General features: G+C 34.7%; 1 protein-coding gene across 1 annotated transcript in view; it reads right to left on the minus strand.

The window, feature by feature from the left end:
* Positions 1-24,523, minus strand: part of TDRD9 (tudor domain containing 9) — a 236,276-nt gene that overhangs the window by 22,540 nt on the left and 189,213 nt on the right. The window contains exons 23-30 of the mRNA XM_007473479.3: positions 20,484-20,584; positions 16,586-16,759; positions 8,524-8,635; positions 7,897-8,109; positions 7,491-7,580; positions 5,873-6,133; positions 2,517-2,678; positions 1,230-1,300 (exon numbers count right to left, since the gene is read on the minus strand). Coding sequence (XP_007473541.2) covers positions 1,230-1,300; positions 2,517-2,678; positions 5,873-6,133; positions 7,491-7,580; positions 7,897-8,109; positions 8,524-8,635; positions 16,586-16,759; positions 20,484-20,584 — 1,184 coding nt within the window. The remainder of the gene's footprint in view (positions 1-1,229; positions 1,301-2,516; positions 2,679-5,872; positions 6,134-7,490; positions 7,581-7,896; positions 8,110-8,523; positions 8,636-16,585; positions 16,760-20,483; positions 20,585-24,523) is intronic.

The following is a 24,523-nucleotide window of genomic DNA, read 5'->3' on the forward strand; positions in this document are numbered from 1 at the left end:
TGATCATTCCACCATATTGCTGTTACTGTATACAATATGTTCCTTGTTCTGCTCATTTCACTCTGCATCAATTCAGGTAGGTCTTTCCAGTTCTTTCTGAAATCATCTTGTTCATCATTCCTTTTAGCACAATAGTGAACAATAGTTTAGTCACTCCCCAACTGATGGACATCCTTTTAGTTTCCAATTTTTTTGTCACCATAAAAAGAACAGCTATAAATATTTTTATTCAAATAAGATCTTTTCCAACTTTTTTCCCTCTCTTTGGGATACAGACCCAGTAATGTTATTACTGGATCAAAAGGTATGCATTAAAAAAAATATTTCCAAGGTAGTTAATTTTTTAAAAAAATTTATTTGTTTTTAAGTATTTTTCCAAGGTTACATACATGTCTCTCCCTCCCCTCTTCCCTTCTCCCTCCCAGAGTTGACAAGCAATTCCACTGGGTATTATGTATTATCATTCAATAAAAACGTATGCATTCTTTTATAGTCTTTTGGGCATAATTCCAAATTGCTCTCCAGAATGGTTGGATGGATGAGTTCACAACTCCACCAACAATGCATTAGTGCTCAATTTTGCCAATTTTGTTTTTTACCTTTTGGATTTTGATTTTTAATATACTTGGGAAATGTTCACTTGTAATTTCTTCCAATGTAATATCCATGCTTTTTTTGGGGGGGTGAGAGTCATGAGTTTCAGATAGTCTAATTAATAATATATATGTGGATTTGATTTGACTACATTTTTTGTCACAGAGGGGAAAACAAAGGAAGTAGAGAAAGCAATATCCTCCTACCCCCATCCTCAAAATTAAGATGAAAGTCACTGAAATATTTTTTAAAAGAGCATAAAGGAATACACAGAAGGCAATTTAGAAGGAAGTCTAGTTAAACAGGAGTTTTTATTATGTGTCTTAAGTAGTATGAAAAAAATTCATTTTCATATATAATCCTATTTTGTGTTTTACTTTGTATATGGAAATGTTTCTTTTAGGTTTTCTTTGATAGCTGTTAAGGACATAAAGAAAAATTAGCTACACCCACAACTCTCCAACCTACCCCTCCTACAACAATTTAAGATTGAGCCACCTAAATGCTCCCTCCCCCTCATTAGACGGGGTTTTATGTGGTTTAAACAAAATTTACAAATTAAAAAATAAAGGAATGATGAACACATTAGGAAGAAAAGAAGAAAAAGTCACTCAAAAGATTTAATTTTATCATACCTGAACTTGGATATTCGAGTCATACTGTGACACTTGAGCTCATATGGATTAAAAGGACCATGAAGTAATACCTTCACATGCAATAAAAAACAATAGAATATCAATATAGAAAGTTACTCTTTTATACCCTCCATCAGTACAATTATATTTTGAACTTTTAACTAATAAAGACTTAAATTGTAATGAGACAATGAATAAAACATTGTTTTATTTTTGCCTTTTTTTTTGAGAAAATAATCAAGTTTGCTGAGTTATTATTTTTTTTACCCTCTAATACATTATATGCTTCTTCCAGCCTAAGTAAAAGTGTTTCTAAATGGGCATTTTAGGGAAATATAACTGATTTCTTCAATGTAGATTTTTTTCTCAGATAATCCTTGACCAACATTTCCTAACATCTTATTAAAGCTTTATAGAAAATATTAATCAGTGAATTTTCTATTTTAGTGGAAATATTATATAAATGTGAGGTTTCTTAGAGACAGGGGGTTACAGAGAATAGAGAACCAGACCTAGAGATAGGAAGTCAATGGATTCAAATGTGACCTCTGATATGTCCTATCTGTGTGATCCTGGGCAAGTCATTTAACCTCAATTGCTCAGTTCTTACTCCTCCTTCTGCCCATACAGTGTTGATTCTAAAACAGAAGGTATAAGTTTAAATAGAAAAGAAAAAACAAACAAAAAAGAAGCAGAACTGCTGAGTCCATTTTCTTCCTTGTTGTAAATCCCAGGAAACAAAAAAGGGATGGCAACAAGCGGACTAGAAATTCTCCAGGTTAGGAGCTGAGTTTTATTAGTAGATCTCAATCTACTGGTTAAGGACCTCCTTTGTCAAAGAGAGACAAACATTTTCTGTTGTGGGTCACTAATGTTTATTCATTAAGCCTGATTTGCAAACCATACCTTTTCTGAAAAGAAACTTTAATTAATTCAACAAAAATACATTATACTAGCATGCATGGAAATACAAAAAGAAAAAACCTGCACAATTCATGTAAATCAAGGAATTTTCAACTTAATAGAAAGAAGGAAAGGACACAAATTGACATAAGTACAGTAACAAGAAAGAAAGAAAGAAATACAGGCAAGAAGAGATCTAAAGTGTTTAAGGAAAATTTGAGAAAGACGAAATTACTTCAGCTTGGTGGTTAGGGAAAGGAGGAATAGGTATTAAGTAAATTTCCATGGAATTTTAGAGTTTTCCAAACACTAGGTAGCAATTTATTCTTATAGACATGGGGTGGTAATTTTTTTTGGATAGTAGAAGACAGTTTCTAAAATTACCTTACAATTTGGGGCACCAAGTTTATTAGCAGAAAAGCTGTCTAACAAAATTCGGATCAGAAACTTTTCATCCTCTTTACTGTGAGCCGATGGTGGTATAGTTGCACTGGCGCCATTTTCAACTGACTTGGAAAAGAACTCCTTCAGCATTTCATTACTTTGCTAAATAGAAGAAGAGTTTATCTTTTAACTGATATATAAAAGAAAATTATTTTTGACTCCTCTATTTTATTTCCACAGAAGCCTGAATTATGTGAGATTAACTCAAGCATATCCATATTAAACTGGAGAACCTTGGCAAGAGCCCATCATGGAGGTAACAAGTTTGCAGTGTTTTCTTCCCTCATATCATAAATCACAGCACTAAAAGGCCACACTTCCTCACTGGCAAATCACTAATATATATTTGCACCCTAAACCATGCTGATTTCCTCAGATGCATCAACACCTTACTCTGTTACATAAAATAAGCCCATTTTAATAAAAGGTTTTGTTGCTTTAATCATTATTGGTAGATTATTCATAGAGGAATTAAGATCTAAAAAGCAGCTGCAACAAGCAAGGATGATGCCTTCCCTTTAACGTCTATCTAAGAAATGGCTTCAAGATATGTGAACATTAATTCTTGAAAATTTTTAAAATGAGGGGGAAAGATTTAGATTTATCTCATATTTTATAAACAGGAAAACTGAAAGAAAACAAAAACTCACATGTATATACCATTTATAAAGTTTACAAACTGATCAAAGTAAAAATATTATATCCATTTTACAGATTAGTAATATTACTGAGAGGCTCAGAGAGGGTCATGGAATCTAATCATTATCAAAACTGAATTTCATCTTATTGAGTCAGGAGACTCAATAATATTGGAGAAATCACTCCACCTCTCTGGTTCATTTTCTCATGTATAAGAAGAAGGGCTGGATTAGAAGATGCCTAAAGGATACTTCTAGTGCTTGATCGTGGATCTCAGGGCAAGGATTTATAATCCAGGCTTCCTGACTTTTTCATTTCACAGATCACAGGATTCTGGGGGTTTGAAGGGACTGTAAATGTTTACTCTCTCATTTACACATGAAGAAAGAAGGCTAGAAAAAAAGTGTCAGACCCACTGTTATATAAATCACCATTCCAAGAGTTACATTAGTTGGGATCATCAACCAAGAAAAAAGCACCAAACCACTATAAATTACACCCAACAGCAGTTAGCAATTCTCCTGGCAACTATCAAGAATGAGAGAAGAATCATATCTCCAACAAGTGTAATAGGAAACAATAAATTTGTAGTGAATTATTTGTATTTCTACTAGTACGAAGGAACTATGTAGGCACAAAATGCAGTTTCGTCTCCCTCCAAGAAGAAATGATGAGGTCAAAGACACAGGAATGGAATTTAAGAAAGAGAGGTTACATAGATTCAGGAGCCATCAACATAAAGATGATCATCAAATCAATACGAGCTGATATAGTCACAACAACAGTGAACAATAGCGTCTAGGAAAGAGCCTAATGGAATATTTGCAGTTAGGGGATAGAATATGGATAATGAGGTGACAGAAATTTCAAGATAAATACAGAAATATGGCAGGCAGGGGGTAGCTCAGTAGACTGAGAGTCAGGACTAGAGATGCAAAGTCCTAGGTTCAAATCTGGCTTCAGACATTTTCTAGTGGGGTCACTCTGGGCAAGTCACTGAACCCCCATTGTGGCTGGTCCTTACCTTTCTTCTGCCTTGGAACCAATACATAATGCTGATTCTAAGATAGAAGGTAAGGATTAAAAAAAAAAAAGACAAGTACATGCAGCAAGGCAAGTGGGTCCATTTCTCTTTCTATAGAAAGGGTTGAAAAGAAATGCCTTCATCGTAACATGGAAGAACTGTTACGTGGGTTAGACACAGTCACAATTCTCCATCCATCTAGAGCAGATCTCTTTGCTTTGGTGCAGTATTTTGGCCAATGGAAAAACTTTTATTTCCCTATAAGGAAAAAGCTTTGTAGGTGAAGAAGGAATTTAGATCACTCATTACTCAACACAGACTACAATAATGACATATGTAAAGGATTATGAAATAGAGCTAAAGAAGCTTTCTTCTCTTCTAAGGGAAAGGAACTTTGATCTGGAAAGAACAGAACAAGAAATGATAAGAAGTTAATACCAAAGATAAATAAAAAGGTAGTAAGTAAGCACCTAGCTACTTTTGGTGAGTTAAGAGTCATCAGGCTCTGATAAACTACATCTGGGGCATCAAAGGACTGCTGAGTCAATACTTAAGGATCTTTGAAGTATCTTGAACACATCTTAGGTCAAAAACAGAAAGGAAGATTCCTTATATTTAGATATATTTGACAGCAGCATTCTTTTGTGGTAGCAAAGAAATGGATGTCCATTCACTCAGAAATGGCTAAATAAACTGTGATACATGAATGACAGGAAATATTAATTTCTTACTATAAAAAACAATGTATAAAAAGAAGCATGGGAAAATTTATATGAACTGATGCAAGACTAGAAAAACAATATACACCATGAAAACAATAGAAAGCGAATGCTGTGTAATTATAATGACCATACCTAGCTAGCCTTGGAGAAAAAATGAAAAAATGCACCTCTCTCTCTTCTTTGTAGAAAGAGAATATTATTGTGAATGTAGAAAACAGCATATGCCATCAGAGAGGACTGATGTATTAGTTATGCTACAACATGTTTCCCTTTTTAAAAATTATTTGTTATGAGGGATGGCTTGATGGGTAGGGTAAGGTAAATATATTGGGAAAGGTGATATAAAAACAAAAGATATGATTAGAAACTTAAAAGAAAGTTAATTGAACCTAGGAGAAATAGCATAGGACTGGAGAAGGGTAGAGGGTTTTCCTGATTTTCAAGAAAGAGAAGGTAAAGAGAGTTTGCAACCTATGGGCCAATATGCTTGATTTTAGTGCCTGAGAAAAATGGGGAAAATATTCAAAGGAAAAAGTGATTCCAAAAAGCCAGCATAATTTACTAAGTAGCTACAAGGGCATTCCAAACTGATCTAACTTTCTTTATTTGATAGTCTTTAGACTGGTTGATCAGAGAAATACTGGAGATACGAGTTTCCTATATAATATCTCTCTTATAGTCATGCAATGTCATAGGTCTTGGAATCCTTCTCCCTTTCTTCCCCCCAGAAAGTCTTAATATTATTGGATCTTCAGCTTTCCATTTCCACTTGAATCAAACCAAAGATACACTCTGCCTACCACCCAACTTTGCTGTCATGCTCTAGATGATATTAGAGTCTCACAGAAGTTAGAATGAATTATATACCATGTAATCAGATTTTTAAAAGCTCCTTACTAAAATATACTTACTTTTGATTCATAGGACTCCTCTGCTAATTCAGCATAGCACTCTTTGATTAGGACATCTCGAATGTTTACTACTTCTTTGATTCCAGAGTAACGATACACATCCACATGTAGAACACTGTGTACAACTGAATAAACTTTCACTATAAGAGCACAGCCATTAACTAAAGCAGCAAACCTTTGGCTAGCTCCATAACTCCAATGTTCCCCACATACAAGAGACTTTGCAGAAGGACGCATCTTACAAATCTTAAATTCCAGAGCCTATAAGACAAATATAGCTGCAATCACATTTTATAAAGTTATTTATCAAACATTTATTGAAACCTTATATATTGGTGCTGGAGAGGGATACCAAAAAAATTAAAATTCTCTCTCTTCTCTATAAAGATTTAAGTTTAAAATATGCAATACCTCAACTACTACTATCTCAAACAAAGAAACCTTGCTTTTAATGTAACTGATGGACTGTCCAAATCTAAATAAAAACGTCTGCCTAAAAGAACTGCTATAGGGGGAAGCTAGGTGGATCAATGGGCTGAGAACCAGGCCTTGAAAAAGGAAGTCCTGGGTTCAAATCTGTCCTCAGACACTTCCTGGCTGTGTGACCCTGGGCAAGTCATTTAACCTCCATTGCCTGGCCCTTACCATGCTTCTGCTTTGAAACTAAAACACAGTACTCATTCCAAAATGGAAGGTAAAGGATTAAAAAAAGATAGAAAGAACCTGCTAAGTTAACCTAGTTTCAGTTCTGAATTTAGGTTGGCATGTATTATTATGTTTCTTTAACTTTAAAAAATCAAGATTTCATCGGTGTGGGTACAGCCTATTAAGGTGTATAACAACCCACCACCCCTAGGGTTTAGTTTCCTGAATAACTGTGTCCCATGTCCAAGCCATCACCTTATAGCCAACATTCTGGTGGTAAGCCTCTCTTTAATTAATAAGGTAGACCCTTGAAAGACAGGTAAGACAGTCATTAAGCTTGTACTCCATAAACCTTTCCAATAAGGTTAGAATCTACAAGAACTTATGCTCTGCAGGCAAAAAAAATGCAGAGCTAGCTTGCACACCAATCCCATGCCTATTCCAGCAGGTATATATAAACTTCAAGAATCATTGGATTATAAAAGCAGAGCTCAAGGGACTTCAGAGGTCATTTGTTCTAATCTCTTCACACACAGAGAAAATGGAGATTTAGAAAAGGTGACTTGTCTGAAGTCAGACAAGAAGAGTCAGGTACAGGATTTGAACTCAAGTCCTTTGACTCCACGGATATTACACAATATTGCTTCCTCAATCACCCTTAAGTATTAGAAGGGGATGTTGTAGTAGGTTATACACTAGCATGTGTTAGATATTTACCTTATCAAAAGCCTACTTATATTTTGTTTGCTTTCCAGATATCACAACAAGGAACATTAAAAAACATTGCCTTGCCTTTAAAAATAACAATTAAGCTGAAGAATGGAGACTAGAAAATGAACTTTGTTAATTCGATGAGACCATCAAATATTACCCCCCTGACATAAGTGACATATGAAACCATATTTGAAATCTTTTTTTTTTTAACTGTGGGTGAGAAAAGGAAGTTAGGAAGTCATCCCTCTTTACTCCTTACCTGAAATGGAAGTTCTAGAAGATGGCAAGGGATTTCCATTAAAAGGTCTAGGCTTACATGAGACCTATTACCATAATCTACAAAAAAGACCTAGACAATAAAGAATCAGAAAAAGAAGAGTAGATAGAAACAAAATCATTAAAAAACTAAATTCAGGATCAAAAATAGAATGTATGATAATAATACTGCATTACTGACAATAGAAATTCAGTGACTAAATATTACAGAATGCTATACTGAGCACCTTCTTTTAAGAGAGCCACCAAGAACTACCAATCTAATATCATTAACATTAACTGTTTTACAACTAACTTTTGCCTTTTATATTTACCACAAAATCTTTTTTCCAATGACAAAATCTTGTTTCATTTACCTTGTGGTGATGATCTATTAGTGAATAACATACCTCAGCAGAATTTCCAGAAACATATAGGATTTGAGCTCTAAAGTAGGTTTCTTTATTCAAATTAGCAAATGGTGCCAGACAAACTAAATCAGGATATGGACGAATTGGCAAAGGTACCAATTTCAGCTGGTTTATTTCAACTGTTAGCTTTTTCAGAATATTTGTATTCTTTTCATCAATCCTATAACCCCAGAAGTGTCCAACTTCTACAACCTTAAAAAAAAAAAGAAATTTGAAAAGGATTTTTATACCAACCAAGGGTTAAATAGGGTTTTAAATCACAAAATTTCACATATTACTCTCTTTTATTATCCCAACTAAAGCAATATTTTAAAAGTCCCAAATATAAAAAGTGAAAATGCCTGTGAACTAGTAGTTTAACTAATTATCAGCTTCATAGACAAATTTATTCTTTTATGAAGCAGTTGTATATTTGGAAGAATTTATACCAATGAAATAACATTATCCTTTAAATTATTAAATTACAGAATCCTACATTACTTATCAATCACTGACAAATATAACTATAATCTATAGAATTCCTAATAAAATATATACTTTTCAAATACAGTTTATTCAATTCAATTTAAAGAGAAATTATATATTCTTCAGTCAAATTCTTCATACCTCAGTGACATCAATGGTTAAGAGTAGGCTAGTGATGGCTTGTGACTGCTCTAGAGCATCTAATGAAATTTGCATGGTATCAATTGTCTGCTTCTGGAAGTCAACGTTTACTCTAAATAAAAATACAATTTGTTTTAATGTTTCACAAGACAGCTCAACATGCTTTAAATTATTATGATCTACACCCATAATTTTGAAATTTAATAGTTATCATTTCCACATTGCAACTTTCCCCACTGTAATTTTGATGTATTTCTAGTCAGCATAAAAAAAAAATTAAATGGGAATTTGAGGGAAGTTTTGTGGAAGCCACAGACAACACATGAAGGTCAACAGACAATACAGAAAAAGTTTAGAAACTCAGAAAAGGAATTAAAAATAGGGATAGTGTTTTATAATAGCAATACAGTTTATCTTTTGGGGGTGAGATATTTTTGTCTTTTTTTTTTTAATTTAGAATATTTTTCCATGGTTACACGATTCATGATCCCAACTCCCTTCCCTCCCCCCTTTTGGAGCCAATAAGCAATTCCACTGGGTTATGTGTATCATTGTTCAAAACCTATTTCTATGTTATTTGCAATAAAGTGATCTTTTAACATCAAAACCCCAATCACATCCCTATTGAATTACATGATCGATTCTATGTTTTTCTTTGGCATTTCTATTTCCACAGTTTTTTTTTTCTGGATGTGGATAGCGTTCTTTCTCATAAGTCTCTCAGGATTCTTCTTTATCATTGCATTGCTGCTAGTAGAGAAGCCCATTCTGTTCGATTGTACCACAGTGTATCAGTCTCTGTGTACAAAGTTCTCCTGGTTCTGCTCCTTTCACTCTGCATCACTTCCTGGAGGTGGTTCCAGTTCCCATGGAATTCCTCCAGTTCATTATTCCTTTAGGCACAATAGTATTCCATCACCATCAGATACTACAATTTGTTCAGCCATTCCCCAATCAATGGACATCCCTCTCATTTTCTAATTTTTCGACACCACAAAGTGTGGCAATAAATATTTTTGAACAAGTTTTTTTTTCCTTATTATCTCTTTGGGGTACAAATGCAGCAGTGGGTTGTCTGGGTCAAAGTCTAGGTATTCTTTTAAAGCCCTTTGTGCATAGTTCCAAATTGCCCTCCAGAATGCTTGGATCAATTCACAACTCCACCAGCAATGAATTAGTGTCCCTACTTTGCCACATCCCCTCCAGCATTCATTACTTTTCTTTGCTGTCATGTTAGCCAATCAGCTAGGTGTGAGGTGATACCTCAGAGTTGCTTTGATTTGCATTTCTCTGATTATAAGAGACTTAAGAACACTTTTTCACGTGCTTATTAATAGCATTGATTTCTTTATCTGAAAACTACCTATTCATGTCCCTTGCCCATTTATTAATTAGAGAACGACTTGATTTAGCTCTTTAGAAATTTGAGTAATTAGACCTTTGTCAGAGGTTTTCGTTATGAAGCTTGTTTCCCAATTTGTTGCTTCCCTTCTAATTTTGGTTGCATTGGTTTTGTTTGTATACAAACTTTTAAATTTCATGTAATCAAATTTTTTTTTTTACATTTTGTGATTTTTTCTAGCTCTTGCTTGGTTTTAAAATCTTTCCTTTCCCAAAGATCTGACATGTATACTATTCTGTGTTCGCCTAATTTACTTAGAGTTTCCTTCTTTATATTCAAGTCATTCACCCATCCGAGTTTATCTTGGTGTTGGGTTTGAGATGTTGATGCAAGCCTAATCTCTCCCATACTGTCTTCCAATTTTCCCAGCAGTTTTTATCAAATAATGGATTTTGGTCCCAAAAGTTGGGATCTTAGGGTTTATCATAGACTGTCTTGCTGAGGTCACTTACCCCAAGTCTATTTCACTGATTGTATTTTCTGTCTCTCAGCCAGTACCATATTGTTTTGATGACCCCTGCTTTATAGTATAGTTTGAGATCTGGGACTGCAAGGCCACCTTCCTTCGCTTTTTTTTTCATGATTTCCCTGGATATCCTTGATCTTTTGTTCTTCCAAATGAATTTTGTTATAGTTTTTTCTAATTCAGTAAAAAAGGTTTTTTTGGTAGTTCAATGGGTATGGTACTAAATAAGTAAATTAATTTGGGTAGGATTGCCAGTTTTATTATGTTAGCTCATCACACAATTAAAACTAGATCTAAACAATTGGAAAAACATTGATTGCTCATTGGTATATGTTTAGAACTAGTTTTAATTGTGTGGAATATAGTTTACCTTTTAATAGCATAAATATATACAATTTCTTTTACTGTAAACAACTCATAAAAGAAAAATAAAAAATTCAGATTTCTACTTTGATGGGAAGAGAGGGCCAAAAAATTTTACACAGATTTTCCAGATTGCAGGGATACTGCATCTTTAATCCTTTGAGGTGGAAGGGATAACTGTGCTACCATTTTAATTTTTTTTAGTATTTACTTTAGTATTTCATATAAATACTTTAATATTTACTAAAGAATACAGTATTTGAAATATTATTTAAATTTTAATTTCCTTGTCAAATAGGCAAGGAAAAATCATAAAAATCTAAATAATTTCTTCCAGAGCACAATCGCAAGACAAAAATAAATTATTTTCAACAATCAAAACAAGAGACCCATCTGCAAAAATTTGAAAAAAAAAATAAGATACATAATTTAATCTACACGAGTAAAATCTTTATCTTGTGAAATGAAATTCTGAAAATGAAAAATAAATTTCTACTGATTATTCCTTTTTCTAATATTGTCCACTTCAATCAGTGTAAACCAATTAGATTTCAGATAAAGATTATTCTTAAAATAAGTGATTGTCCTATGATTAGACCTAATTATTAATGATGATCATTATGCTTCTGATACATAAAAAGCACCAAATCTAGAGTTTGAAGGGATTCTAGTGACTATATATTCCAAACCCAATCTTTTTATTTACATGAGGGAAAACTGAGGCAGTTAGCAGATTTGTACTTCGAATCCAGTGATCCCAAATATATAAGAACTCCAGAATATGACAGACTTCATATTTATTGAAAAACAGTAAATTGGGGTTGGATAGGTTTTTAAAAATTAAGGAAATGTCTGATGGGCCTTAAATCTCCCTCATGTCTTGTGTTCCCAGTAATGTTGACCTTGTTGTTCCCTGCATGAGACACTCCCCTATACCTGGAATACTCTCCTTCCTCATTTCTACCTCTAGGCTTCCCACAAGATTTCTTTCCCAATTCCCCGTAATGATAGTTTATATCTTATTTGTATAGTTTTTTTGCCTATTGTCTCATCTATTAGACTATGTTCTTTTTTTTTTTTTTAAACCCTTAACTTCCGCCTTGGAGTCAATACTGTGTACTGGCTCCAAGGCAGAAGAGTGGTAAGGTCTAGGCAATGGGGGTCAAGTGACTTGCCCAGGGTCACACAGCTAGGAAGTGTCTGAGGCCAGATTTGAACCTAGGACATCCCATATCTAGGCCTGGCTCTCAATCCACTGAGCTACCCAGCTGCCCCCTTAGATTATGTTCTTTAAGAAAAAAGGCTGTCTTGAAAAAAGACTGTCTTTCTCCCTTTATGCCCAGCACTTGGAATGTAGTTTGCACTTAATAAATGTTAGTTGACTGACAGAACTACAGAAATCCTCTAGTTCAATGATTATGGGTCTATCTGTGAATGGATGGGGAAGATGTAGGAATCTTGAGATCTGTGTGGGTAGAGGAAGTACCCAGAACACTAAGACCATAAAGCTCTTAAAATATCTGGTCCCCAAATCACAGTCATTGCAATCTTGATTAAATTTTAAGAGTTCCAATTTTGTTATGTAACTTCCACTAAAGTTCTATTCCCAGATTTTACCATGGTTTATTGATAAATTGGACGAGACCTTAGCAGCCATCTAGATGAGCCTATACTCAAAAGGAATTCCCACTCTAACATACCTGACAAGTGGTAATTATCTCTGCCCAAAAATCTCCAAGGAGGGAAAACACACTTTTTAAAGTAGTCCATGAGCTTCTACAGCTGTAATTGTTAGTAGTTTTTCTGGAAATCAAGCCTAAATTTGTCTTTTTGCAAACTTATTGTTAGTTTTCCATAAGATAGCACTTTCAAAACTTGAACACACCTTTATATAATCTATGTATTTTTTTCTTTAACAAAAAAATTCTTCTTTCCCTCTTAGAAACAATACTGTATATTAGTTCCAAGATAGAAAGAGTGGAAAAGGCTAGGCGATGGGGGTTAAGTAATTTGTCCAGGGTCACACAGCTAAAAAATATATCTGAGGACACATTTGAACATAGGATCTCCTATCTTCAGGCCTGTGAAGATTGGATCTAGCTCTCCCCATTGTAACAATAAAGGGTACTTAGCTCTTTCTAGATTGTGAAGATTAAATTGTATCCCCTGTCTATTTTTAGATTTAATCTCCAAAAGTGTAAACACTCTGCTTAAAGTTGAATGGGAAGATTTGCCTTAAAAGTTAAGTATGGAGATCTACCCATTTTTGGATTTAACAAAAACAAAGGTAAGAATACCCATTTCACACATTGAGGGGGAGGTCTGTGACCCATGTGTGAAAGAGTAAGTGATGTGTAGATGTAAAGATTAAGGGAAGTGCCACAGTAAAAAAGGTCTTTAAGAGAAAGAGACAAGGGCTTGAACTCAGGTCTTCTGGGAATTCAACTTGGAACTCTCACTTGGAGTGGAACCTCCTGTGAGAAAGACTTCTGCTGGAGTTCATTCAGAAGTGCTGACTGGACCTGTTTCCTGGTGACACTGTTCCTTTGAACTGACATATGGTGACTGCAAGGCTGACTCCCTTTTTACCTTGGCCTTTTTGGAGGCACCAGTCTCTGGAAAGGCCTATCATTTTGAGACTCCTTTCCCTTGGCAGGGACCTCTGAACTCTTGCCTGGCTCAAGAGGCCAGAGCAGCTATCTCTCTCTTTTTATTCTCTTTCTCTCTTCCTTAATATCTTCCCTCTTTATTGTAAAATAAACTACCATAAAATCCATTCTGACTTTAGTAATTCGTTTGGGATTTAGTACTTAAATTCCTGGCGACCAACTAAAATATTATTCAGTCCAACCATAAATTTTACAGGCCTCAGTGTCTATCCACTGAGTCACTTAGTTGTTCTTTTACCACAATTTATAATGTGTCTCCTGAGTCTTTTGTTGTTGTTGTTGTTAAACATTTTTATTTCATTTAAATGAATCTCATACAACAAACTCAAAGCTATTCAGTATCCTGGCTGTGGCATTCTGGATGGTCTCTAGTTTTTCAATTCACTTTATAAGATGGCAGTCAGAATTAAACACCATCCTCCAGATTAGGTATGACCAGTTTGAGAAGACAGGAAGTTATCTCTTCCTTATTCCTAGAAGCCATGCTTTCCTTAATTCAGCTCAAGCTCTTGTTAGTTTTCTGGCTATGCATCACACAGCTGACTCGTATTGAACTTCCAGTCTATCAAGATTTCAAGACATTCTGTGACCTAATCATGTGTCCTCCATCCTGTAACTGGGAAAGTGTTTTTTTTTTGGGGGGGGGGAGGGTTTGAGCCAATTTTTTTTAATTTAGTAAGACCAGGGTATTATGAGGTTCAAATGAGATCATGGATATAAAAAAACTCTGCAAACCTTAAAGTACTATTAAATTTTAGTAATTATTATTAGCCTCAAGTCTGATAATAACTAAATTTCTTGCATTCCTGCTAATCTCAAGAAACTTTTATAGAATATAAGAGTGCACTGGTAGATGTTTAACTACTGTAAAAGTTAAAATTATGGTTGATACTGAATGTAATAATTATATTTGGTCACCAAGGATTTTACTTATAAAATCCTAATGAAACATCCAAACTCAGCTGGAAATTTTATGGTGATTTAATTGACATAGTGGAGGAGATTAAGAAGAAGGAAGGGGCTAGAACCGGGCGGGAAGATTAGGAGATCTAGAAAGTATGGTTTTGAGTGTGAAAGAGGAAAGAATCAGCCTGACCTCCAAAGGGACTCAGCTAAGATGCTGGGACCTGAATCAGTTCAAGGGCAAAACTCACCACCAATACTTCAAGATGTCAAAATGCCTAGCACACTCTCAGCCAGAGTCGCCTCTCCAGAGAAAGAGCAGAGAGAGGAAGTGACGTGCCTTATATAGATGGTTTTACGTCACTTTCCTGCGTCTCATCTGTATCAATGATGGCTTAGCTTGACTTAGGACAGCTCAGGAGTCTGTCTGCTTTTTCTGCACATGTCTGTTGCCTTTTTTCTCAGATACTTAATCTTTGGGTTTGGTGCAGACCTTCCTAATCTTGTTAAACTTAAGGAGGTTGGAGAAAATGTGGACTTCCCAAGACCTGATTCTGTTATTCCAAGTATCTCCATTGTTACTGATCAGGAAATAGCTAAATCAGATCTTCTAAAGTACAGTCTGATTAGGGTGGAATAATTTTTAAAATTCACAAATTCCCCCTGAGGCCCGAGGAAGACTAGTTTCTCAGATGGGTTTTGTAAACATCCCAGCTATGAAATTACACTAGGTAGAGAGGAATAGAAAAGAGAGAAAGCAAAATAAATGTTTTGCTAAGTGCATCGACAAAAAGCCAAATCAGGGGTAGTCCACTTTGGCATAAGAGTGTACATTTACAATAAATATTCAATCAGACTTCAGTTCAATCAACCACACTCAAAGTTCATTCTGGATCTTGATGTAGTAGTGTAGGTTTTCTGGCATCTTTCTTCAACAGTTCATTCTCTGGATTTAGGAGTTAGCAAGCTTCTTCCTTGAAGATCTTTCTTGAACAAAAAATTTCAAAATCTTGGATTTTTATAAAAATATACTACACCAAACCCTCCAGGGAAAAAAAGTGCTCACACTGAAGCTTAATTTGTATTATTAACAATGAACAAAACAATAATGTCATTTCTGAGGTATTAATGCACACACTGGGGTCTCATAGCTTGTTAGAGCTAGCTCTACCACACCTCTGGATAAGCATTTATGCTTAACTCTTTTGAAATCCAGTTTAGATGCAGCACAAAAAGCTATAGTCTGGCAAGATTTTGACTCTTATTCAGTGTATAGTGTATTCAGGACTCTGTGTCGTTCACAAATTTCATAACTATTTATGCCTTTACCCAAGTCATTAGAGAATACATTAAATAGCACAAGGACAAACAGTTCCCTGGGAGCATTCTTCTGTCAATATCCTTCCACTCTGATATTGAACCATTAATGACTATTCTCCTAGATTAGCCATCTAATCAGTTCTAAACCCATTTAACTGTATATTTTTGTCCAATCTACCTCTTTGGATCTGTTCCATAAGAACTGATATAATATCTGCAGCATTTTCATTATCTATCAGTTGAGTGACCTTGTTTAAAAAAAAAAAAAAGAAATGAACTTTGGAGGGAGAGAAACTGAGGTTTTCAAAGTGCTCTCTTCACAACAACCCTATGAGCCAGGTAGTTCAACGTATTATTGTATTATTATGCCCATTTTACAAATGGAAAGACTAAGTCAGAATTCAAACCTAGACCTTCTGACTTAAAAGTTATCACTAGATCATAATGACCTTTGTTAAAATGCTTTCTCACTGTACAGTAAGAAGCAACAAAGAATCGGTCTTCTCATTTGTTAAGGAAACAATCATGATCAACTGGGTCATCATGATAAACATCATGAATACTCAGAAGTAAGTTTAAATCAGGCGGCTTCAAAGAAATTTGAGGGTTTCCCCTGAAAAACAACCCTTTTGTGAGCTCTACATATGCATTCAAGAAAGTTTAAAGAGCTCAAGGCCAAAAATTGGGTTAACCTCAAATGACACCAGAACACAGGATTTGGAACTCTAAGAGACTTCAGAAATTATCTTATATAATCCCCACCAGTTAAGGAAATTGGAATCCAAAGAAGTAACAGATCTTGAATTCTAATTAAGATCCTCTCTGTCTCTCAAATAGAATACCCTATCCATTATACTGCACAACAAGTAAAATCAGAAAATGAACAAGCTGGAAGAAAGGAAAAGTGCTTCATTGCCTGCCACCATTTTCTGGAAATACCTTGTATTCCTCAGCTTTGTAACTGTGCCTCCTTGCACCTTCCCTTCAATTTCTTCACCAGCATGAACACTGAGTTCAAGTGGAACTTTTAGCTGAGACATCTTAATTGCCATATATACAGCAGGAAGAGTTTTAAATCTTTCTGTTGGATTGCGAGAAAACTCCACAAATGCCCTGTTGCCACACAAAAAAAGAAATACTTATTTACTTTTTAAAAAGTATTAACTGCATGTACTAACATCATTCCAGATTAGTAAACTAGTTTCTGATAAATCCTTCCCTTTGAAATTCACAGGAACCATTCCTTCTAGAAGTCACCAGAAGCATGTAGTGAAGGTGTGTGTGTGTGTGGGGGTGATTAAAAGAGTAAAAGAAAATACATGTGCAAGAAGATCTTATTATTGCATGTAACCTTTGTTCATTTCTCTGCTTCATACATTCTATGTTTCTGGAAGATCAGGCACAAACCTAAATTGAGTTAGTGTATACAGCCATTTTCACCTCCATTACTTCATTACAACATATCTGTGCAGTTTTTGTTAACAGTTTTTGTTAACAACATTTGAGACAGCCGAGAAAATTGTGTCTCAGAGAAAGTCAGTGACCTCCTCAGGTAAATGAATGCTACCAGGACCAGAAACCTATGTGTTGTTTTTTTTTTTGGTTGGTTTGTTTTTGTTTTGTGTTTAAGGTCCTTTCCAGTATAAACTGACTTTCTTAAAAACAAACAAATAAAAACAAATCAAAATCTTGAAGGGATAAAAATGTTAGGTGGTTTTTTTTTTTGTTTGTTTGTTTTAAATAGGCAATCAGAAATAAGTGACTTGCCCAGAGTTACATAGGGAGGAGGTGTCTGAGGCCAGATCCATGAATCTAGGAACTAGATTCTAGGCCTGCTGCCATCCAGTGAGCTGCCAAGCTGCCTCCAAGAGTTAATGTTAAAAAGAAATTATCTAATTATACCTTTTCCTATTACAAATCAGGAAATTAGTGCAATGAGAGAGGAAGTGATCTGCTCAGTATCTCATTATCAATATATTTACATTAGAAAAATTGTGGAATGAGAGAAATGCATTTATATCGAATCTAACTCATCCTTTTCTTTATCTGTAGACAAAAATGGGAAATTGTAGCCTAAGTGAAACTACGCAACACAGACAGAACATTTAGGTAATGTTACTGGAAATATAATCGGTGAGTTAGACCAATATTTCTAAACATAAAAGCTCCTGACTTATAAGGGCACAATTAGCTCTAAACCTGTGATTGTGAATAGACTAAATTAATGCTTATTAATTAACACATATTTTCTCTTACGCAAGAAACAGTATTCACATAACCTGCAAGGATATGGTGAAAAGAACATTGAAGTGCTCAAAGAAAGTCACAACCTCTCGCCCTCAGTTTTCTTGTATGCCAAATGAAGATAAATCATAAATTCCTGCCCTGCCTACATATGATTACTGTATTACATCATGTCCTATGAGATAGAGATGACCTGCTGAACACAAATGAAGGCTTTCTGTAAAGAGCAAAAAAACATTTACATAATTCTGAGCTTTGCTTCTTTTGAACATGAACAAAGTTGCTGATTTAGTCTCACAGAAACCTCTGCTGAGACCATGTGCCAAAGAAGTTTTGAAATTGAAGTTCCCAGTAACAGCTCTTGCTGTTAAAATGAGATTTTTATTTAAATGGACTTTGAGTATTGTAATTACTAGTAATTTTTATTTCCATTCCCCTTTAAAAAAAGAATATAGGTAAAAATGATAAAGTTATCTTGTAATTCTCATACCCTTGGGCCATATTCTCAGGAGAGCACTTTTGGTATCCCTTATAAGGCCAGCTGATAGATTAGGGCAGTGATGGCAAACCTTTTAGAGATTGAGTGCCCAAACTGCATTCCCTCAGCCCTACCCCAGCCCCCTTATCCTAGAGACAGGGGAGGGAAGAAGCACTCCCACTGGGCTGTTAGGCAGAGGGGCAGTCATGTGTCCTCCAGGGCATGGAGAGGGTGAGGGGAGCAGCCCCCTGCAGCACACATACCACAGGTTCCCCAAAACAGGTCTAAGGTGACAGCTTTCTCAAAAAGTCCACTAGACTCTGCCCTGATCAGAACACATCTGGAGTCCATGCCAGATGCATGAAGAAACATGCAGAAAATCAACCAAAATAGTGCAGGGCCTTGAAACCATTTTAAACCAGAAGGGTGCCTCAATTATGCCTAGTCATAGGTAAGTGGGTGAAGACCCAGAGGGTGGATCATGAGAGCTGTTTTCATGTATCTGAATGTGTCATATTTAATTAATTACAATAGTAATTATGACAGCTAACATTTGCCTAGCACTTTAAAGTGTGCAATGAACTTTTACATAATTTAATCTAATTTGATCATCACAATCTTGAGTTAAGAAATATTATGCTTATTTTACAGAGGAAGAAACTGAGGCTAAGTCAGGCTAACTGAGCTGAAATGACTTGCCCATGGTCAGGCTTACTTAAGTTTGAAAAGGAATGCAAGGTAAAATTTGAACTCAGATCTTTCTGACTCCAAATGGGATCTCTATCCACTATACTACTATATCTATGTAAGGGTTATGTAGATTTGTTTCCCTTGATCACAGAAAACAATAAATTGAAGTTGTAAAGATTAGGTTTAATTTAAGAAAAGGATTGCTAACAAGCTACAAAAGGAGAATGGATTTGCTCAAAAAGCAATACATTCTTTGCTCTGGTCTTCAGGCTAAATGATTAGATGATTACTAGTTGGGTAAGCTGTAGAAAAGAATCTTGTTCAGGTAGAAGCTGGACTAGATGGTTTTTGAGGTTTCTTCCAATTCTGAGATTTTGTGATCATCTTTGAGATAAAGGGATTATAGCAATCACCTAGTCCAACACCTTCATTTTACAGTTATGAAAACTAAGACCCAGGGAAGTAAAAAGACTTGCCCAAGGTCATGCAGCATATAAGTGGTAAAAATATGACTTGAATTCAGTTCTTCTAAGTGCCAGCCCAATGATCTTTCTAACAATGGTGACTCCCATTTTGTAAACTCTAATTGCTATACTGGTGTCAGGAATTAAAACTCACCAATAAAATGAGACTAAAATTACCTTTCCTTCTCAGATATTCAAAACATACATATGACACTATTCTGCCAAAGAAGCAACAAACCTCTTAGAAACGGAAACTAAGTCTGAGTCGCTCCTTAAGGCAGTACTTGTACCTTGTACTGACACAATCTAGATTCTAGATTAAAGTCTACAGAATCTATTATTGATCATTCTTCCTCATCAAGTTCTTCATTCCAAAGCTTCCCACTGGAGCAGGGGATGCACTAAGGATGTGACCTCTCTACCCTTCTTTTCAGCTTCCTTTTACGCATTGTCTTTCATTTTCAGAATATAAACTCCTTGATATCTGGGACTGTCTTTCTTTCTACTTGTATTTGTATTCCTAGTGCTTACTCATCCAAGAGCTTGGCATGTAAAATTTAATTAATAGATGTTTGTTATCTATCACTAGCAGCAAACAGAAATTATTGAATTATTGTAGTGGTTTTTGTCACTCATTTAAAAAGCCACATATTAAACTGCACAAGAGATGGTTGGATTATCCAAGATTGTGAGAGAAAACATATGTAGTTGCTAGATTTCTAGTAAAAGGAATGACGGTTTATTAAAAAAAAATCCAAAACCATGTTCACTAGTATAAATATAAATAATTCTATGTAAGGCTAATGCATAGAGGTATATACTCTCCCTTCTCCCACCATTATATGATAGTATCAGTGAACCTTTTATGTTTTCCTATATAATACAATATTCATGTATAACTACGAATGGCAAAATATAAGTCATATATAATTGTGAATGACAAAAATAAAATGCTACTTACTTCGTACCATCAAATACAATGGATTTTACTTGACCACACTGCCTGAAGAGAGACTGAAGTTGTTTGTAGTAAATAAATCCATAGGGAGGAATGTGCTTCAGCTATTAAAAACAAATGACAACTTCCTTTTAAAATTACCAAGCAGAATTCTCCATTCAATAATTGATGAACATTTATTAAAGGACTATTACGTGCAAAGAACATGATACTAAATATTTAAAGAACTTAAAAAATAAATTAAGAAGGGGCAAGTGGTGTTGGATTTGGGATGGAATTGGGTTCAAATGTGGCCTCAGACTGTGTGACACTGGGTGACAAGTGACCCTGTGGGAACACTAAACCTTGATATCTATCCCTTACCATTCTTCTGGCTTCAAACTGATACTTAGAATTTGGGTTCAAGTTTATTTAGTGGAATAGTAGTTTCAAATTTCAAATTTCAAAAGTTTCAAATTGCAAATCAAATATTTAAAAACAGCTTTGAAATAATTCAGGTAAGCAAAACTACATTTCTTAAGTTACATTTACAATTAAGGATGATTAGTGGAATTTCTGACTTTGAAGAAGTAAAAAAAAAATTATCTTTGAATTTATAGTACTTAAATTAGAAGAGAAAATGTATATAAGACACTGTAATGCACTTTTGACATTGCTTAATGGATCACTTTAAATCTTTGGTAAAATAGTATTATAAATTTTAAACCTTTTTTCACTAAATAAATGTAGTATTGTTATTTTAGTTATTGACATTAATGTGTCTAGATGACATTTCTAGCCTAGATTTCTTATTATCTTCATATTTACACTAATGCATATAAACAGTTCAAAATAATAAATATTTCAAAATAATCCAAAGAGCAATATTATACAACTTCCATCACTAAGTAATCTACTCTTTTGAACAACTCTTAATCAGAAAACTATTTTTAGTTAGATTGATAAAATGAAAGAATTTTTTGACTTAACATGGTTATGTCTGCAATAAAAAACTGTTTACTATTTTCTAAATTCTTACTTTCTGTCTTAGAATGGATAAGTATTGGTGCCAAGGCAGAAGAGAGGCAAGGGCTGGCAATGCGGGTTAAGTGACTTGTCAAGGTCACATAGTAGGAAGTGTCCAATGGCACATTTGAACTCACGATCTCCCATCTTGTGGCCTAGTTCTCAATCCACTGAGCTACTTGTCTCTGTTACTATTTTCTAAATAATAAGCTGTCATATAAATGAAGACTACTATTCAAATGCCTCAAAGGTTTCTTTTGTCCAAGTTCAATAATTTCAGTTCATTTAACTTTCATCATATTTTATTTTTTGTCCTTCATTTTTTAAATTGAAAAATTTAATTAAATTTAGAATATTTTCCCATAGTTAACATGATTCATCTTCTTTCCCTCTACATCCCCTATAGCTGATGAGCTATTCCACTGGGTTTGACATGTATCATTGATCAAGAACTATTTCCATTTTACTGATAATTGTACTAGGGTGATCATTTAGAGTCTACATCCCCAAACATATCCCCATTGGGCCATTTGATCAAACAATTGTTTTTCTTCTGTGTTTCCACTCCCTCAGTTCTTTCTCTGGATGTGGATAACATCCCTTCTCATAAGTCCCGCAGAAATGTCTTGGATCATTGCATTGCTGCTAATAGGGAAGTCCATTACATTCGATTGTGCTACAGTGTATCTGTCTCTGTGTATAATGTTCTCCTGGTTCTGCTCCTTTCACTCTGCATCAATTACTGGAGATCGTTCGAGTTTACATATAATTCCTCCAGTTCATTATTCCTTTTAACACAATAGTATTCCATCACCAACAGATACCACAATTTGTTCAGCTATTTCCCAATTGAAGGGCATCCCCTCATTTTCCAATTTTTTGCCACGACAAAGAGCGAGGATGTAAATATTTTTGTACATGTCTTTTCCTCCTCTTATATCTTTGGGTATAAACCCAGCACTGGATTAAAGGGTAGAAAGTTTTTTAAAGCCCTTGGGCATAGTTCCAAATTGCTATCCAGAATGTTTGGATCAATTTACAACTCCACCAGCAATGCATTAATCTCAATTTTGCCACATCCCCTACAACATTTATTACTTTCCTTTGCTGTCATGCTAGCTAATTTGCTAGCTGTGACATAGTACCTCAGAGTTGTTTTGATTTGCATTTCTCTAATTGTAAGAGATTTAGAACACTTTTCCATGTGTTTGTTGATAGTTTTGATTTCTTTATCTGAAAATTGCTTATTCATATCCCTTGCTCACTTCTCAATTAGGGAATCGCTTGATTTTTTTGTACATTTGATTTAGCACCTTATATATCTGAGTAATTGGACCTTTGTCAGAGTTTTTTGTTATAAAGATTTTTCTCAATTTGTTGCTTCCCTCCTAATTTTGGTTACATTGGTTTGTTTCTACAAAAAACCTTTTAATTTAATGTAATCAAAATTATTGATTTTACATTTTGTAATTTTTTCTAACTCTTGCTTGGTCTTAAAATTTTTCCTTTCCCAAAGATTTGACAAGTATTATTATTCTGTGCTCACCTAACTTACTCATAGTTTCCTTCTTTATATTCATCATTCACCCATTCTGAATTGAACTTGGAGGAGGGTGGGAGATGTTGATCTAAACCTAATATCTCCCATACTGTTTTCTAATTTCCCCAGCAGTTTTTGTCAAATAATGGGTTTTTGTCCTAAAAGCTGGGACCTTTGGATCTATCATAGAGTGTCTTGCTGAGGTCACTTACCCTAAGTCTATTCCATTGATCCTCCCTTCTGTCTCTTAGCCAGTACCATATGGTTTGGATGACCACTGCTTTATAGTATAGTTTGAGATATAGTACGACACCTTCCGTCACATTTTTTTTTCGTTACTTCCCTTGATATTCTTGATCTTTTGATCTTCCAAATGAACTCTGTTATAGTTCTTTTCTAATTCTTAAAAAAAATTTCTTGGTAGTTTGATAGGTATGGAACTAAATAAGTAAATTAATTTGGGTAGGACTGTTATTCTTATTATGTTAGCTCATCCTACCCATAAGCAATTGAAGTTTTTCCAGTTGTTTATACCTAGTTTTAATTGTGTGAAAAGTGTTTTGTAGTTGTGTTCATGTAGGTCCTGTGTCTGTCTTGGCAAATAGATTCCTAGGTATTTTATATTGTTTAGGGTGATTTTAAAGGGAATTTCTCTAACTTGTGCTGCTGAGTTGTGTTGGAAATATATAGAAATGCTGATGATTTATGTGGGGTTATTTTGTATCCTGCTAAACTTTGCTAAAGTTGTTGATTATTTCCACTAGCTTTTTAGTTGATTCTTTAGTTAGACTATCATATCATCTGCAAAGAGTGATAGCTTAGTCTTCTCATTGTCTATTTTGATACCTTCAATTTCTTTTTCTTCTCTAATGGCTACTGCTAGTGTTTCTAGTACAATGTTAAATAACAGAGGTGATAATGAGTATCCTTTTTTCATTCCTGATCGTATTGGGAATGCTTCTAATTTATTCCCATTGCAGATGATGTTTGCTGATGGTTTTAGATATATACTGTTTATTATTTTTAGGAAACGCCCTCCTATTCCCATACTTTCTGGTGTTTTCTTTTCTTTTCTTATTAAATTTAGTCAATTTAGAATAGTTTTCCTTGGTTACAAGAGTCATGTTCTTTCCCTCCCCTCCCTCACCCCTCCCATAGCTGATGCGCAATTCCACTTGGTATTACATTTGTCCTTGATCAGAACCCATTTCCATGTTGTTGGCGTTTCCACTAGGGTGATCATTTAGAGTCTATATCCCCATCAAACCATGTGATCAAGCAGCTGTTTTTCTTCTGTGTTTCTCTTCCCACAGTTTTTCCACTGAATGTGGATAGTATTCTTTCTCATAAATCCCTCTGAATTGTTCTGGATCATTGCATTGCTACTACTAGAGAATTCCATTACATTCAATTGTACCACAGTGTATCATTCTCTTCTGTACAATCGTTCCATTTCACATGGAATTCCTCCACTTTATTATTCCTTTTAACACAATAG

This window comes from Monodelphis domestica, chromosome 1 (assembly GCF_027887165.1).
Source record: "Monodelphis domestica isolate mMonDom1 chromosome 1, mMonDom1.pri, whole genome shotgun sequence".
NCBI lineage: Eukaryota > Metazoa > Chordata > Mammalia > Didelphimorphia > Didelphidae > Monodelphis > Monodelphis domestica.